Source organism: Prionailurus bengalensis, chromosome C2 (genome assembly GCF_016509475.1).
Source record: "Prionailurus bengalensis isolate Pbe53 chromosome C2, Fcat_Pben_1.1_paternal_pri, whole genome shotgun sequence".
NCBI classification, from domain to species: Eukaryota; Metazoa; Chordata; class Mammalia; order Carnivora; family Felidae; genus Prionailurus; species Prionailurus bengalensis.
Genome location: NC_057350.1, coordinates 141,577,885 through 141,592,490, shown reverse-complemented (window position 1 = coordinate 141,592,490; position 14,606 = coordinate 141,577,885). Strand labels below are relative to the sequence as shown.

The 14,606-nt window shown below is 41.3% G+C and overlaps 1 protein-coding gene across 6 annotated transcripts in view; it reads left to right on the top strand.

The window, feature by feature from the left end:
• The window catches only part of THRB (thyroid hormone receptor beta), a 388,850-nt gene that overhangs the window by 349,895 nt on the left and 24,349 nt on the right, over positions 1-14,606 (top strand). For all 6 annotated transcript variants that reach the window (XM_043595532.1, XM_043595534.1, XM_043595535.1 and 3 more), the window contains 3 exons: positions 250-350; positions 5,609-5,756; positions 8,874-9,079. In XM_043595532.1, the coding sequence (XP_043451467.1) occupies positions 250-350; positions 5,609-5,756; positions 8,874-9,079 (455 nt within the window). The remainder of the gene's footprint in view (positions 1-249; positions 351-5,608; positions 5,757-8,873; positions 9,080-14,606) is intronic.

Here is a 14,606-nt window from a genome sequence, read left to right as displayed (position 1 = left end):
GAAAGGCTTTAAATTTTTTCTCATTAAATGTTTTATTTACCTTTTACATTTAAAACTAAATGAGCACAAGATATAAACCCCAATACAAAAGTTGTATTCAAATGTATGAAACAGTTTGATCCTGCCTCCTCCCTGCCGCACCTTACCTCCTGTCCTCTTTTTATCCTCCTCCACTCCTCCAAGCTAGGGTGTGTCTTTGACTTTAACATGATATTGTTTTCTCACGTTCCTTTTTTCTCCTTGTCACAGGGTACATCCCCAGTTACTTAGACAAGGACGAGCTATGTGTAGTGTGTGGTGACAAAGCCACGGGGTATCACTACCGCTGCATCACGTGTGAAGGCTGCAAGGTAACTGCCCTTGGACCAGTGAGCTCAGCGCCCAGCCCAGCTCCTGTCCCCTCCCAGGATTCCAACAGAATGCAACAAGTTTAAGTTGAAATTAGAACCAAATTCCAACATTCACAGCCTGTTACCATCCAAGTGTCTGGTTGTCCTCCTCATTTTTTGGCATTTTCAAGAAACGAATTTATTATTTTTTTTTTCCAAATCAAAAATAACTAAATAAAGTTTTGCAAGAGTATAGTGTCTGGCTTTGAAGACAGGGAGAGAACTCATAACATGAAAAGAAATTAGGGGCGCCTGGGTGGCTCAGTCGGTTGAGTGTCCAACTTGGGCTCAGGTCATGATCTCCCAGTCTGTGGGTTCAAGCCCCATGTCAGGCTCTGGGCTGACAGCTCAAAGCCTGGGGCCTGCTTCAGATTCTATGTCTCCCTCTCTCTCTGCCCCTCCCCCACTTGTGCTCACTCTCTCCCTCTCTCTCTCTCTGAAAAATAAACATTAAAAAATTTTTTAAAGATGAAAAGAAATTAATAATATTCTCACTTTGAGTTTAAAAATGCATAGATATTTTATAATATATTTTCCCAAGAAATGACCATTTCTCCTCCTGTTTTATCAGCAGTAGTTGAATAGATAGGATTTGCTCTACTCCAGGCTGTTTATCTGAGTAAATATGTTCACTTTTAAGGGTTCCATTAAGGAATATCTTTGAGGCTACTTACAGTCAGTTGTGTTCTGAAATTACTCACATTGGCTTTCTGCACAGCCTTCAGCCAGTAAGTAAATTCTGGGCATCCATCAGCTAATTTTATGCTCTACAGTCCCATCTTCAGGAGATACCTGACAAGAATACACCAGTGATGAACACTTCACTTCCCGAAAGTGAGCCTAAATTTGCCTGCTTATACTCTTCATCATCAAAATTAAGATGAGCTTTTTGGCAAATATCTTTTGGTCCAACAACCTAGCCTCGAAAATAAAATCCACTATAAAATAAATAAAGCTTAACCCAGGGCTACATCCAACGTTCAGCTAATGTTTTATAAATGAGGAAGTATAATAAGTCAGGGAAAGACTTCTTAAATTTTTTCTTATAGAATGTTTTATTTACTTTTGTATTTAAAACCAGATGATCACAGGATGTAAACCCTAAGGCAAAGATTGTATTAATCTTTACAATCTTTACAATTAAGATTGTAAAATAATTCGGTCCTCCCTCCTATGTTGCCCACCTCCCCTCTTCTCCTCTCTTCCCTTCCTCCAACTAACCCCCCCTTTTCTCCTAACCTTTGACCCAAAACCCCTAAAATCAGCCTGTTAGCTTGGTTTCAAGATAAGGTGCCCCAGTTCCCTAGTGGAAGATCTTCCATGAAAATTCCCTATTTTTTATCCATAAAATTAGGAAGCCCTTAGCAGAAGCCTGCTTAAAGTGATGAAATGATATATCCAGTGGAATCAGGCATTTCTAAGTTCCCAAGGCCTTATATCTGCAAGGCTGTTTTTTGTAATGTGATGTAGTGTGCTTCCATTCATTCAGACCCCTTTGATCTAGAATGTGTACCTTTTAACAAAAACAATGCTAAAGATTGCTATTACATCTATGAAAATAATGTCTTAAGGAGTTTAACGGAACTGATTACAAATAAGTCCTGACTATTTATTAATTTGGGGGACTTGCAGACTGTCTCTTGAAAGCACACTTTTATTGGCTTGATTTGAAAGTAATAAAACTGCATTAGTCTAGATATATTCTCTCATTCTGAAAGCTCAGTAATTCAAACAGGCCTTTTTTCTAAATTAGCCCCAATTCATAAAGCTTTGCCTATCTGATTATGCAGCATTGAGACTCTTTCAAAAATCAGTTACTAATGGTAAATTCTGAATTCTGGAAGAGACTCTAATGAAAATTCCATTTAATACTCAACTCCCAAAGTGACTCTAAATATGCCTTGCAGAGAACTTAATGCTTATTAGTGATTGACTTAAACAAAGGGAGAATCAAGCCTATTAACCTGTGTCCCTGCTTTATGTATGTCTTCATGATGATCAAGAAATCCACTAGCCTCTTTTCCCAAGATCACAGGATGTTTAGAGCCTGATTCAACTGAGGTTTACTTAAAAGAAATCATGTAGCAAAAAGCTAGATTTTTCAGCTTCTATGCCTTTATCTCAGATCAGAATCCTGTTTCTAGGATGGCCTCCATCATAAAACCAGAAAGCAGCTCTCCTGGGGTGATCATGCATTTAATGTAAGGACAAAGTATCTTGGAAAAAGGCAACAGTTTTTTGAATGAAACAGTTTTTAAGAGTGGCCAAAGATGAAAAAGGTCATGCTTCACATTCTGTTTATTCAAACCTACAACTTTAAAATATTTCTACCCCATCCTTGCAGTGTATATGGAGAGAAATTTTTTTTGCCCATTTTTCCCCTGAAGACAGTAAAAATCTTTTGGAGCTGTTTTGTCTGTCTTGATGAACCAGTTTTTATGAATCTCTTACAGAAGGAATGGTGATACTTCCCCACAACAAATTATTTTTCTGAGAAAGATTCACAGCTATTATAAGTTGCCCAAATATTGAACCAGCAGAATGACACTTAGCTCCTTATCACACTAATTAGTGCATCATATCAGACCACTAATAAGAGGATCTAGTCCTTCTCAAAATGCAGAGAAACACGTCTGATGTTGACTTATAAAAGCAAAACCCCATCTCGCCAACAAATCATCAATGACATATATGTCCTTATCTAGTCCCTGGGGCACGTCTTTTGTTAGTTCACCTCTAAAAAGATTTTTTACAGGTAGACTACATTAAACATTCTGTATTCAGTTCACTTGCAGAAGTTAATTTTTGTCCCTTTTTAAAATTAAAGGACCTAGTACCTTTACATTTACATTTACTCCACTCCAGTGGCCCTTCATCCTGTGTCAAATATGCTTTTATTATAGCTTAGGGGTCTTAAAGGGATCTGGTCTACGAAGAGCCCAAGAAAAGCCATCAGAGATAAGCCACAGGGAAGATGTCACTAGGAAAAGCAGAGCCCGCTACCCCAACACTTTTCCCAAAATAAGCAAAGTATAAATTATTTCATTCGCTCCATTTAAAAGTTCACAAAGTAGCTTTTTTTGGAAAAATGAATGTCACCCCTGTGCCTGGGACACCACACCTGATCCTCTCCTTAGCATTGTCTGACTCCTCAGTATGCTGTCCTCCCTCTAAAACACAAGACAATGTCACAGTATGTGAGAAGAGGGTCTCCCTAACTTCAGAGTACCAACTTTCCTATCTTCAGAGCATCATTCTCCCCAGATGCCCTGGACTTTGGTGCTGCCACCTCTAGGGAGACCTTGCCTCCTCCAGAAGGAGGTATGCCACCCAGTCCCTCTCCTCCCTGTCTGTGACACATGTCTTCTTGCCAGGAATCTCCAGGTCTCTTTTGCTCTCCAGGCAGGCGTAACCCTTGAATGTTGGATTGGACAGAGGGTAGCAGAGGTGGAATAGGGAGGTTCACAGGGGAGCTGGTTTTTCAGTTCTGTGACAGGCCCAGGGAATTCATGCTTTCACAGAATTTGCCCACCTTGAATACCCAGGGAGATACTGCTGACATGTCAAACAGCTGCCCATGTGTGATTGAGTGAATCTTATATAAGATAAGAGTATATCAGTATATATCAACATCATTCAAACTAATGGATTCAAGTGTTTAAGGATACAAAACCCAACTATGTGACAGTTTTCCTGTTGAAACTTGAGCAATAGAAATGATAAGGGATTTTGCACACATACCCCAAAATCAAGTCCATTAGTTTCGGTTATTGTTGTCATTTTTCCATTGTATTCTGTTTCATCCGATATAAAATTCTACCTTTGACCTTTTCATTACAAGGAAGGGCTCTTATGTCTGAATAATGAATATGCAAGGAGTATGTATACATAATCAAAGCCAAGGAAAGTTAACCAGGATAATTCAAATTTGGGCTTAATCTAGGTCAGCTGGTATTTCAGTCCCACTATTTACGTAACAAAATTAGAGGTCCCTTTAAGCTTTAGTAGATAATAGCCTTCAAAATGTGTTTCTGCTTTGCTAGTCTACTAAAACAGATAAAATGAAGGCAAGGGGGGTACTATTTATAATCTGTTCATCTGTTCATTTAAATAATACAGTAAAACTGAACTCAGTTTATATCATATAAGCAGTTAAGTAAATAAGACTTGGAGTCTGACTCCTGAGCTCTAGGCCAAGTTCCACAACGTACTTACCACATGATTTGGGGCAAGTGATTTAACCTATTCGAGGCTTAGTTTTTTAATCCTTACCATGGAGATATTAAGAGTACCTACTTCATAAGGTTGTTAGAAGAGACAGAAGGATATGGAAGGTGTCTACAGCCCTTTGCAATGTACCCCTCACAAAAAGTGCCCTCCACCATCATTAATGCCTACAACACAGAAACTCCATTGCCAAGACTGGAGTATCATGTCCAGGAAGGTTCTACTATAACACGTCTTGAGGATATTTGTGTCACCTAAACCTGGACTAAATGGCATGCTCAGCAGCCTTTATGGTGGCACTCTCCCATATCTTAAGAAAGGAAGACACCTACTGATCTTCAGGGTATATGTCTACTGATACTGGAGAAAAAGAACACTATGAAAGGCAAAACCCCAATGCATTAAGCTCTGAGAAAATCTGGGTAGAGAATCTGGAATTTTCTATTCCCCAAGTACTGTTATTTGAAGGGTTATCTGAGCTGGTAATGGACATTGCAAGAGTCAAAAACAAGAATTAAACTAAATCTCTGAAGGTCATTTAATGCATCCATTTAATCACCAAATGATTAAATTATTAATTAATAGTATCCAGCTCTTTTATTCTCCAGCACAAAGTGTAGCAAGGTTCTTCACAGCTTAATTTAACAACATAATTATGACACTCTATGAAAGGAAAGAATATGATTTATTTTTATTACTCAATGTTTAGAAAAAATAAAAATGAACACTAGATTTCCCCATTAACCTCTTTTCCTTACTAAATGCCAAAAAGATATTGACTCTATAGTCCTGGACATTTCCTTCAGCTCAGATATAGAATTCTTTAGATTCAGTTTGGGCTAACTGTCCTATATGTGAATAGGTAAAGGTACAAGCCCATGCATAGGAAAGGTCAAAAACAATCCATCACAGTTATGTGGACACAAAATTCTGGAGTCACTTATTTCTAGGAAATATGAAACTGTTGTCTTTGGTCTTTCTTTTTCATGTAGGGTTTCTTTAGAAGAACCATTCAGAAAAATCTCCATCCATCCTATTCCTGTAAATATGAAGGAAAATGTGTCATAGACAAAGTTACGCGAAATCAGTGCCAGGAATGTCGCTTTAAAAAATGCATCTATGTTGGCATGGCAACAGATTGTAAGTAATCTTTTTCCTCTTTTTCGTATTCAAGGAGTGTTGATTGGGGAAAGGTTTGGTTCAAGGAGATCAACTGGGCAGAAAAGAAACAGAGGCTCATGTGGACAGAGGGGAAGACCTGTAGCACTCCCAGCGACCCCTCACTCCCAGTCATTGCTGGGTGCTTTCCATCCTACCCCTTCCCTATCAACTCCTAACTCTCAAAGTATCTAGACGACAGGTAAGGGAAAGTGAGTAAATTATCCCTAGCACATCTGCAGGACTATTAGCAATACTCGGTTTGCAAGAGAGTATGAATGAGCGGTCTTGTCCATTCACCTGGATGAGGTGTGGTTTTACACACAACATTCATGTGGTGAGAGCCTTGTGGACTAGTCCTAATATTTTTCAAAAGAAGAGACAAGAATTTATTTTGTGGACATTTTTGGAGACGGGGCACTGGCAGAAAACATTGTGTTCAGTAATTTCTGAAGAATGTGAGGTTGAGTGCTATATAGCATGAGTCATCCTGCAGTTGGGTGTTTGTTATATTTTTAGCCATAAAAACATTCTAAGCTCCAGTCCTCCCACCCAGTTTTCAAAGTGCCACAGCATATGGCAGTGAGATTAGCCATTGGAGTCTCTTCTTCTTGCACTGTGCAAGGGATTTACACCAGTTCTTTTCATTAATCTAATAATAAAATAAGAATTGTGTCACTCAGAGTGTGTGGCCTCCATTTTGCCAGGCGTCAGGGTTAATGATTTCTATTGGCATAAATGTTTGCACCTCAATGAAAGTCTCTAACTTTTAGCTTTAAAAAAGAGAAAACCAAAAAAAAAAAAAAAAGGAGAGAAAGAAAAAAGAATGCAGTGAGGATTTTCCTCATGAAAGAGGAAATAATCATGGCTCACATTTATGCGATAAAAAGGGTTCCCTCCACTAGAACAAAAAAATCTGTGAAATGTCCTGGTTTGCCCATTAGAGAAGACACAATGGGGAATCTTTAAAAAGGAGGAGGGTTGTGTGACGGCTTTAGGCTGGAAATCCTGGGTTAATCCCCACCTCCGGCTGAGTGTGTTCTTTGTCTTTATCTTTTAAAGACTTTAGCCACGGCCAACAATATGCCTGATAGGGATATGTGAAATGATTGACCTAGAACCAAATATTTAGATGTGCCACTATAAGGAACTGTTACTATTGAGTATCCATTTCATTGTTTTATTCAGAAGTTAAAGATATGAATATTTATAAGGTTAAAAAAAAGCTCAGTGTTAATCTGGACTGGGTGGAAATTAATTTTGAATGCACCCTATGAAGCATTATAAGAGCTCAGGCTTTATAATCAGAAAAACTGTTGGGAGTCCCATATCTGCCACTTACTAGCTGTGTGACCACCAGAGTTAACCTCAGGTTTCCCTTCTGTGAAATTATTGCCTACCTTGCAAGTTGTTTTCAGGATTAAATTAGATAATGCATGTTAAATGCAACAATCCCCAGCACAGAGGAAGCATTTGGGAAATGGGGCTATGACTACATCCCATTTATTAAAGGGAACAATCCCTTTAATAAGGGAACCTAAATGACTAAACAGGGCTCATTCCCATTTCCCACATTTGCCATTGCTCACCTGACTTTGACGATCCAATCAAGTCTAGATGATCTGGGATTCATTATTCTGTTTGTGGATTAGCTGAGTACTTTTGGTTCTCTTCTTCCTGCTATGTTTGCTTTTTTTCTTTTCCTACCAGGTCACACCTTCATCAAGAAATGGCTCTAGGACAGTGATGTTGTAGAACTGGAATCAGGAGTCCTGGGTCTTGCCTTGGCTCTGCCATGAACTTGCTCTGTGACTTTAGGCAAGTCATGATCTCTCTGGATCAACTTCCTCCTCTGTGACAGGAGGGAGTTGGGCTAGATAATACCTAAGGTTCTTTCCAGTTCTAAATACTATGACTCTGTAGCATAAAACCTGAGCCTTTCTATTCTACTGATAGTTACTAAGAGTCTGGTGAAATGGCTTTGTTTTGGAAATTAACCCCAGAAGTATAGGCTTCTTTTCCTGCCCTTCTTATTTCCCCGTTGCACAAATGGTAAAAGTCATGGCTATATTTACTGACCACATGTAGTGCATTATCACACTGAACACCCTCTGAAGTGGGAATTATTGAGCCTGTTTTATACAGGAAGAAATGAAAAAGCTCCAAGAGCCTGAGCAACTTGCCAGAGGTCACACAGCTAGAATGTGGTAGTCTCAGGATTCAGACCCAGCTCTTTCTAGATTCCAAAGCCTGGGCTCTTTAACCACCATTGAGGATAGACCAGGTAGAGACTAGAGCAAAGTGAGTACCTGTGCAGCCTCAGATAGGTTGAGCCACATTTCAATTAGCACTTAAGAGAGCTAACAAAGAGGGGTGCCTGGGTGGCTCAGTCAGTTAAGCGTCTGACCTTGGCTCAGGCCATGATCTCACAGCCTGTGGGTTTGAGCCCCGCGTCGGGCTTCTGTGCTGACAGCTCAGAGCCTGGAGCCTGCTTTGGACTCTGTCTCCCTCTCTTTCTGCCTCTCCCCTGCTTACACTCTGTCTTTCTCTCCTTCAAAAATAAATAAACACTAAAAAAAATATTTTTAAGAAAGCCCTATTTATCGAGGAAGGGGATCATTAGCCTCCTGTTTACTGCTCCAGAACTTTTCTTTAATCGGAAGTTCTTTTTACTGAGAGCCATGTGAGGCAAAGAAAGGAGGAACAGAGAGACCCTAAGAGTAAATTCAGATAAATGGCTAGACGGACTTATCTGTGAAGCCGTGGATAGAACAGATTTTACCTCCCTCTGCTTCATTCTTATTTAGGCTCACCTTCTGTGGAGTTGGGATGCCCAGTGTCCAACTCCCCCCAGAGCTTTTTTTTGAAAAGCTGGCCAGCCATTGGGAGTTTGGCCCTAGGTCTCGTGTCAGAGACAAGCTAGTTGATGGCAGTTTGCTGCTGGGGGGAGAAAATACCCCAGCATGACCCACTCTGCAGGACCCGCTAAGCCATCTATGCATGAGTGGTCCCCACCCCTGAGGCTCCTGGGTGCACACGCAGTCTGCCATGTGTCTGGGAGTGTCCGTGTGTTTTGTCTCATCTTTCCTCCTCTCCCAGTGGTGCTGGATGACAGCAAGAGGCTGGCGAAGAGGAAACTGATTGAGGAGAACCGGGAGAAGAGACGACGGGAAGAGCTGCAGAAATCCATCGGGCACAAGCCAGAGCCCACAGACGAGGAGTGGGAGCTCATCAAAACTGTCACGGAAGCCCACGTGGCCACCAATGCCCAAGGCAGCCACTGGAAGCAGAAACGGAAATTCCTGGTAAGGCTCCCCCACACAGCTAAATATCAGCCGCGTGCTTGGCGTTTTCTACTCAACTCAGTCCTCATTATGGGATGCTGGTGCTATTACTCCCAGTTTACCGATAGGGAAACTGCAGTTCTAAGAAGTCAAGTGACTTGCAGAGTCAGAATTGGAACCCAGGTCTGTCTGAGAACAAAGGTCATTCCTATGATCGATGGCTTGTGAGTCACTAAATTCTAAAGCAGTTTCTTAGTGCACATTATCTGTTTGCTTTTGCTAGTAATAAGGCCAGCCTTGAATCAACTCGTCAGTAACAGTCTTTACCTGCCAGCTTTCCCTTTTTATACCCATTTCTTCTCTCAGATGCCCATGTAATACAGTTAGTCCCCTAAACTCACCCTTTAGAATATCCCCTTTAGGATAACCCCTAGAATGAAGTGTCCTATATCTCAAATATATGTGTATGGCAGTAGAAGTCAAGATGTTTAGCTTAAAATAAAAGAACTCAAGTCCAGGAAGAGAAAGGGAATGGGAGTAAGGAGAGGGTTTGGGAGTGGGGATATAGAGAGAACACAGGCATTTCCAGACCCTTGGAAGATCAGTGTTTGATGTTTTTATAAAAACTAACCATTGTGAAAGTCCTTCTCATTCATTTCTCCTTTGGACCTCAAAATGCTTTGGGTTGGGCTAGAATTACTATCCCCATTTTAGAGATGTGCAAACCAAGCCAAAGGCCTTATTTGGTTCACCCAAGATCACACTACTAGGAAGTGGCAGCCAGGCCCAGAAGTCCAGGCTGTCCACCCACCTCACCAAATGGACTGCCCCACCACCACCATTAGCTGGTGTTTGACCATCTCAGAGTCTGACCTTGCCCTTAATTTATAATGTGAACCCTTTATGAGCACCTCACTGAGCCCAGCAGCAGATATTCGGTGGGTCTATTTGTATCTCCAGGTTATATTAGCATTCCTTCCCATCTGAACAAGAAGGTATAGTGTATAATTGTCCTCATACCTCAACATCACCATTATAAGGAGACAGTCTTTTTCATGAAAACAGTATAAAAATAACTTAAAAGAAAAATCTACCCCATAAGCTACCTGCCCTCAATTACTTTCAATGTTGTCATGAGCAGATTCTCACATACTCTGTTGATGGCATCCATGAACAGTAATGTTAGCAAACACTTAGATGGCTCTTACCAAGTGCCAGGTACGATTCTAACTGCTTGCTCTACATTAACCTATGCCAATCATGTAGGTAAATGTGGGTACAATCTCCATTTTCCCAAGCAGAGAACTGAGGCAGAAAAATTAAAAGGAAACTTACAAAGCTCCTTTTAAGGTAAGTAGTGGTGATGGATACTGCCCAGCTCCAGGATCCATGCTCTTAATCACCACACTGTACAACTTGGTCACCTATCCAAACCCAAAGAGCCTTTGAAAGAGACATGTCTTTGGAGGGGCCACCTCTTGGTGCCTTGATCTTAAATCCTCAGGACTACTCTGGTATATCTGCCAGGAAGGAGAAAATATGAATTCTGGATAGATAGATCAATTCTAATCCAATATATTTAGGGCATTACAAGAGATAGTCCTGCCTACTCCAATCCTAAATCTGTCATCTCCCCAAACGTGTCAGCCATAAAAGGAGATTGTGAAAACCACTTCCAGGCCTGATTTCAGAGTAGTGACTAAGTAAATTTAGTGGAAGATTTGGGGCACATCTGGACTTCTGGGGAATTTTGCATTTCAATTTTCTCTACTCCAAAAAGAGAATGAATACCAGCCTAATTAAACCGTTTCCATGGTCACCAGGGCGCTTTTTCCAGACTCTAAAGATCTGTTCTTTTACTTTAAAAAAACATTTATTGAGCAGCTACTGTGTGCCAGGAAGTGAATAAGTCAGCTCTATTCCGATGGAGGGAGAAAGACAGTAAGGATTAACCAAAAAGATAAATGCAGGCGGTGGTATGTGCAATGAGAGAAATAAACATCCTGATGGGACAGAGTGATTGAGAATTGGAAGTGGAGAGAGACTTCACTTCTCTCAACAGGGTGGTCAGAAAGATCTCTCTGAGGAGGTCACACAAGCTGCATCTGAAAGCCAAGAAACAAACTGTAGGGGCACCTGGGTGGCTCAGTCAGTTAAGTGTCTGATTTGGGCTCAGGTCATGATCTCATGGTCGGTGAGTTTGAGTCCCTCGTCAGGTTCCCTGCTGTCAGCGTGGAGCCCACTTTGGATCCTCTGTCTCCCCTTCTCTCTGCCCCTCTCTCATGCTCTCTCTCTCAAAAATAAACATTAAAAAAACAAACAAACTCTGTAGGGTAAAATACACTCAGATCTCTTCATGTCTCATGGTCTCTTTAGCAAAGATGGCATGATTGCTAATGATTAAAAACAGTGAGGTCTGCACTTTTAGCTCAAAGGCTCCTTATGCTTTTCATCAGTCTACAGAAGGAACCAAAGAAAGTATGGCACAAAATGATTTGCCATTAGTTTTTTGTCAGGGCCATGAGGTTATCCAGGAACAAGAGTTTTCTTCAGGAAGTTAACATTTACAGAGCAACTGTTTTACCCAACAATCTCCCTCCTGCTGTGGAGCTGACATGAAATGTATATTTTGTAGATCCTTGTTCTGTTCAAGAAATTGCCCCTCTTGGTCCAAATATGAAGAACTGCTTCTCTAGGCCTTTTTTTTTTTTTTTCACAGTGGTGCTGGGGTAGATCAGAACACCTCCACAGTCCCATTCATCTCTACAATGAGCTTCATTTCTATCATCCAATCCTCTTCTGTGCCTGGGATCACCCCCACATCTCCTCAACGGAAGGACCACATTCCATTCAGGACTGTGACTTCAGTGTCTATCACACGTGTGGTTGAGATGTATGGTAGCTTTTCTTAAAGATGGCTGCCATTAGAGTCTTTCTTGACTATATATACAGCTCATTCTCTCCCATGGAGATGTGGAGTCCATTCTTCTCTCTCATTGAATGGGGGCTGGTGTGTGATTCCTTTAAGCAACGGTATTTAGGGGCACCTGGGTGGCTCAGTCAGTTAAGCGTCCAACTCTTGGTATTGGCTCAGGCCATGATCTCATGGTTTTGTGAGTTCAAGCCCCGCATCGGGCTCCATGCTGATGGTGCACAGCCTGCTTGGGATTGTCTCTCTCTCCCTCTCTCTTTGTCCCTCCCCCACTTGTGCTGTCTCTGTCTCTCTCAAAATAAATAAATAAACTTAAAATATATAAAGGGGGCAACAGATTTTAGCACAGTGACTTTTAAGGCCAAATCCAGTGCCAAACCAGACACCAGAAACATGAGTAAAAAAGCCAGTAGATGACACCAGCCTCTGCTGCCATCTGAGGACAACTGTATGAGGGACCCCAAGTGAGAACCACCCAGCTGAGCCCATCAACTTTGAGCATCAGTAAAAATTTGTTGTTTTAAGCCAGTAAGTTTTAGGGTAGTTTGTTACACAGCGTAGATAACCAGAACAGAACTCAATAAATATTTGTTAAACAGAATGTACAGTTCCACTGGCCCATCCTCAGAGACAGAACAGTTAAGCCCTGTGTCTCAGCCAGTTTACATATTTACACATACCTCTTGCAGAAGAGTGCCTCCAATTGAGTATTTATGCTCAGGAAAAAAAAAATTCACTGAGTGGTAAATTATTCCTGCAAGGACATTACGAATCCTTCATTAAAGACATTAAATGATATCCATGTCTGAATAGGCTTCTACATATTAGGATTTATGTCTTCTGTGTGGCTGATGGCCTTTATTCCGCTTACAATACTGCTACATATACTATTTCACTTATTTGTATGTGATGATGGCCCATCTTATTTTGAAAAAGAATTTGAGGAGACTATTAAATGGTATATAGTAATATATCATAAGGGACTAAAAATTACATGTTGTCATAAAAGCTGGAAGTATTCATTTATCTGGAGCAGGAAAGTAATTTATTCCCCAAAAAAACCTTCTTCATCATTTTTTACCCTGACACCAGGACTCAAGTCAGAAATAGAGACTGGTGGTTTGACCTGGGTTTCAAATCTATATTTATGTCTGTGAAAATGACAGTCACTGGCAAATAAGAAACTTTTTAAATAGCCATGCATATTTTCATAATAATTCAAAGCCATTCTTTAAAACTACTTCCAAAAGCATTTAAATCATAATTTTCTGGTTTTCTCCAATCCACTTAAATCCCGAATGGTACAAAAGTGCCCAAAGTAATAACCCTTCGGGTGTGATGACAATAACGATGAAATATAGAAGTGCACTGCGTGGGGGCACCTGGGAGACTCAGTTGAGCATCCAACTTTGGCTCTGGTCATGATCTCGCGGTTCGTGAGTTCAAGCCCTACATCAGGCTCGCTGCTGTCAACACAGAGCCCACTTCAGATCCTCTGTTCCCCTCTCTCTCTGCTTCTCCCTCTGCTTGTGCTCTCTCTCTCTCTCAAAAATAAATAAACATTAAAAAAAAAGTGCACTGAAAAGGGAACAAGGGGCATCTTATGACAAACAAGGGAAGCAGTGTCTCTCCACCAAGGGTAATTCACTTCTACACCTCCCAACAGTGGGAAGACACTTGGTTTGGAGCAAACCCCATACCAGCAACAATATTTTCTGTTGACATTGTGTTATTATTCTGCTCCCTTCATTCACATGCAAAGATGTGACCTTGGATGGATTTTCCACACAAGTATAAGGTGTGACCATCAGAACCAGGGCAGGCCTGCCCTATTTTTCCCTGGCAGAGCTACTCTCTGATTTCACACATGCTTGACTGGGAAAGCCTTAGAAAAGTGGCATAAGCGGAAGGGTCAGGCAGGATGAGTGATTTGGCCACGTGTGGTCTGTGTAGACAGGTCATAAGACAAGAGCACTCAAGTCAGAAAGGCTTCTGTCACACCTGAGATTATGATAACTACATCAGAAGAAGGCAGGGTTGTCTAGTCATGTGCATGGAGATTGGAACCAGACAGCCTGAGTTCAGTGCTTGCCTCTGTCGCTTTATATGTATATGGTTGTTGCTTTTTAATTATGTGACTTCGGGCAAGTTACTTCACCTCTATGGCTCAAGTGACTTTACACCACATGGTATAAAAGTTATAGATACAAGTGCTTGGCATATCATAAACAACCACATTAGTGGTGCCTACGTGCATTATCCCTACCACCCCCATCCTCACATCCCATCCCTGCTCAGGGAAATGGAGAGCCTGTAGTAATATCTCAAAGCCCAGGGACCTTTAATCACCATTTGTCTGGGTCTTCCTGCCCCTCCTTACAAAGGTGCAAGAGACACGCTGTGATCAGCAGAGAAAGGGGGAGAGTCTTGTCTGGCCCCACCCCACTCTGCATGTGCCAGAGAGTTTGCAGGTTCAAGCCAAGAAGTCCTCAGCTCTGGCCAGCCATTGCAAAGAGGTCAACTGGCAGCATCTGCCACTCACCTGAACAATACTGATGAACAGTCCAAGCAGAAAGGCACTTAGTCTCCATTTGGGCATCACCAGCCTGCTCTAGC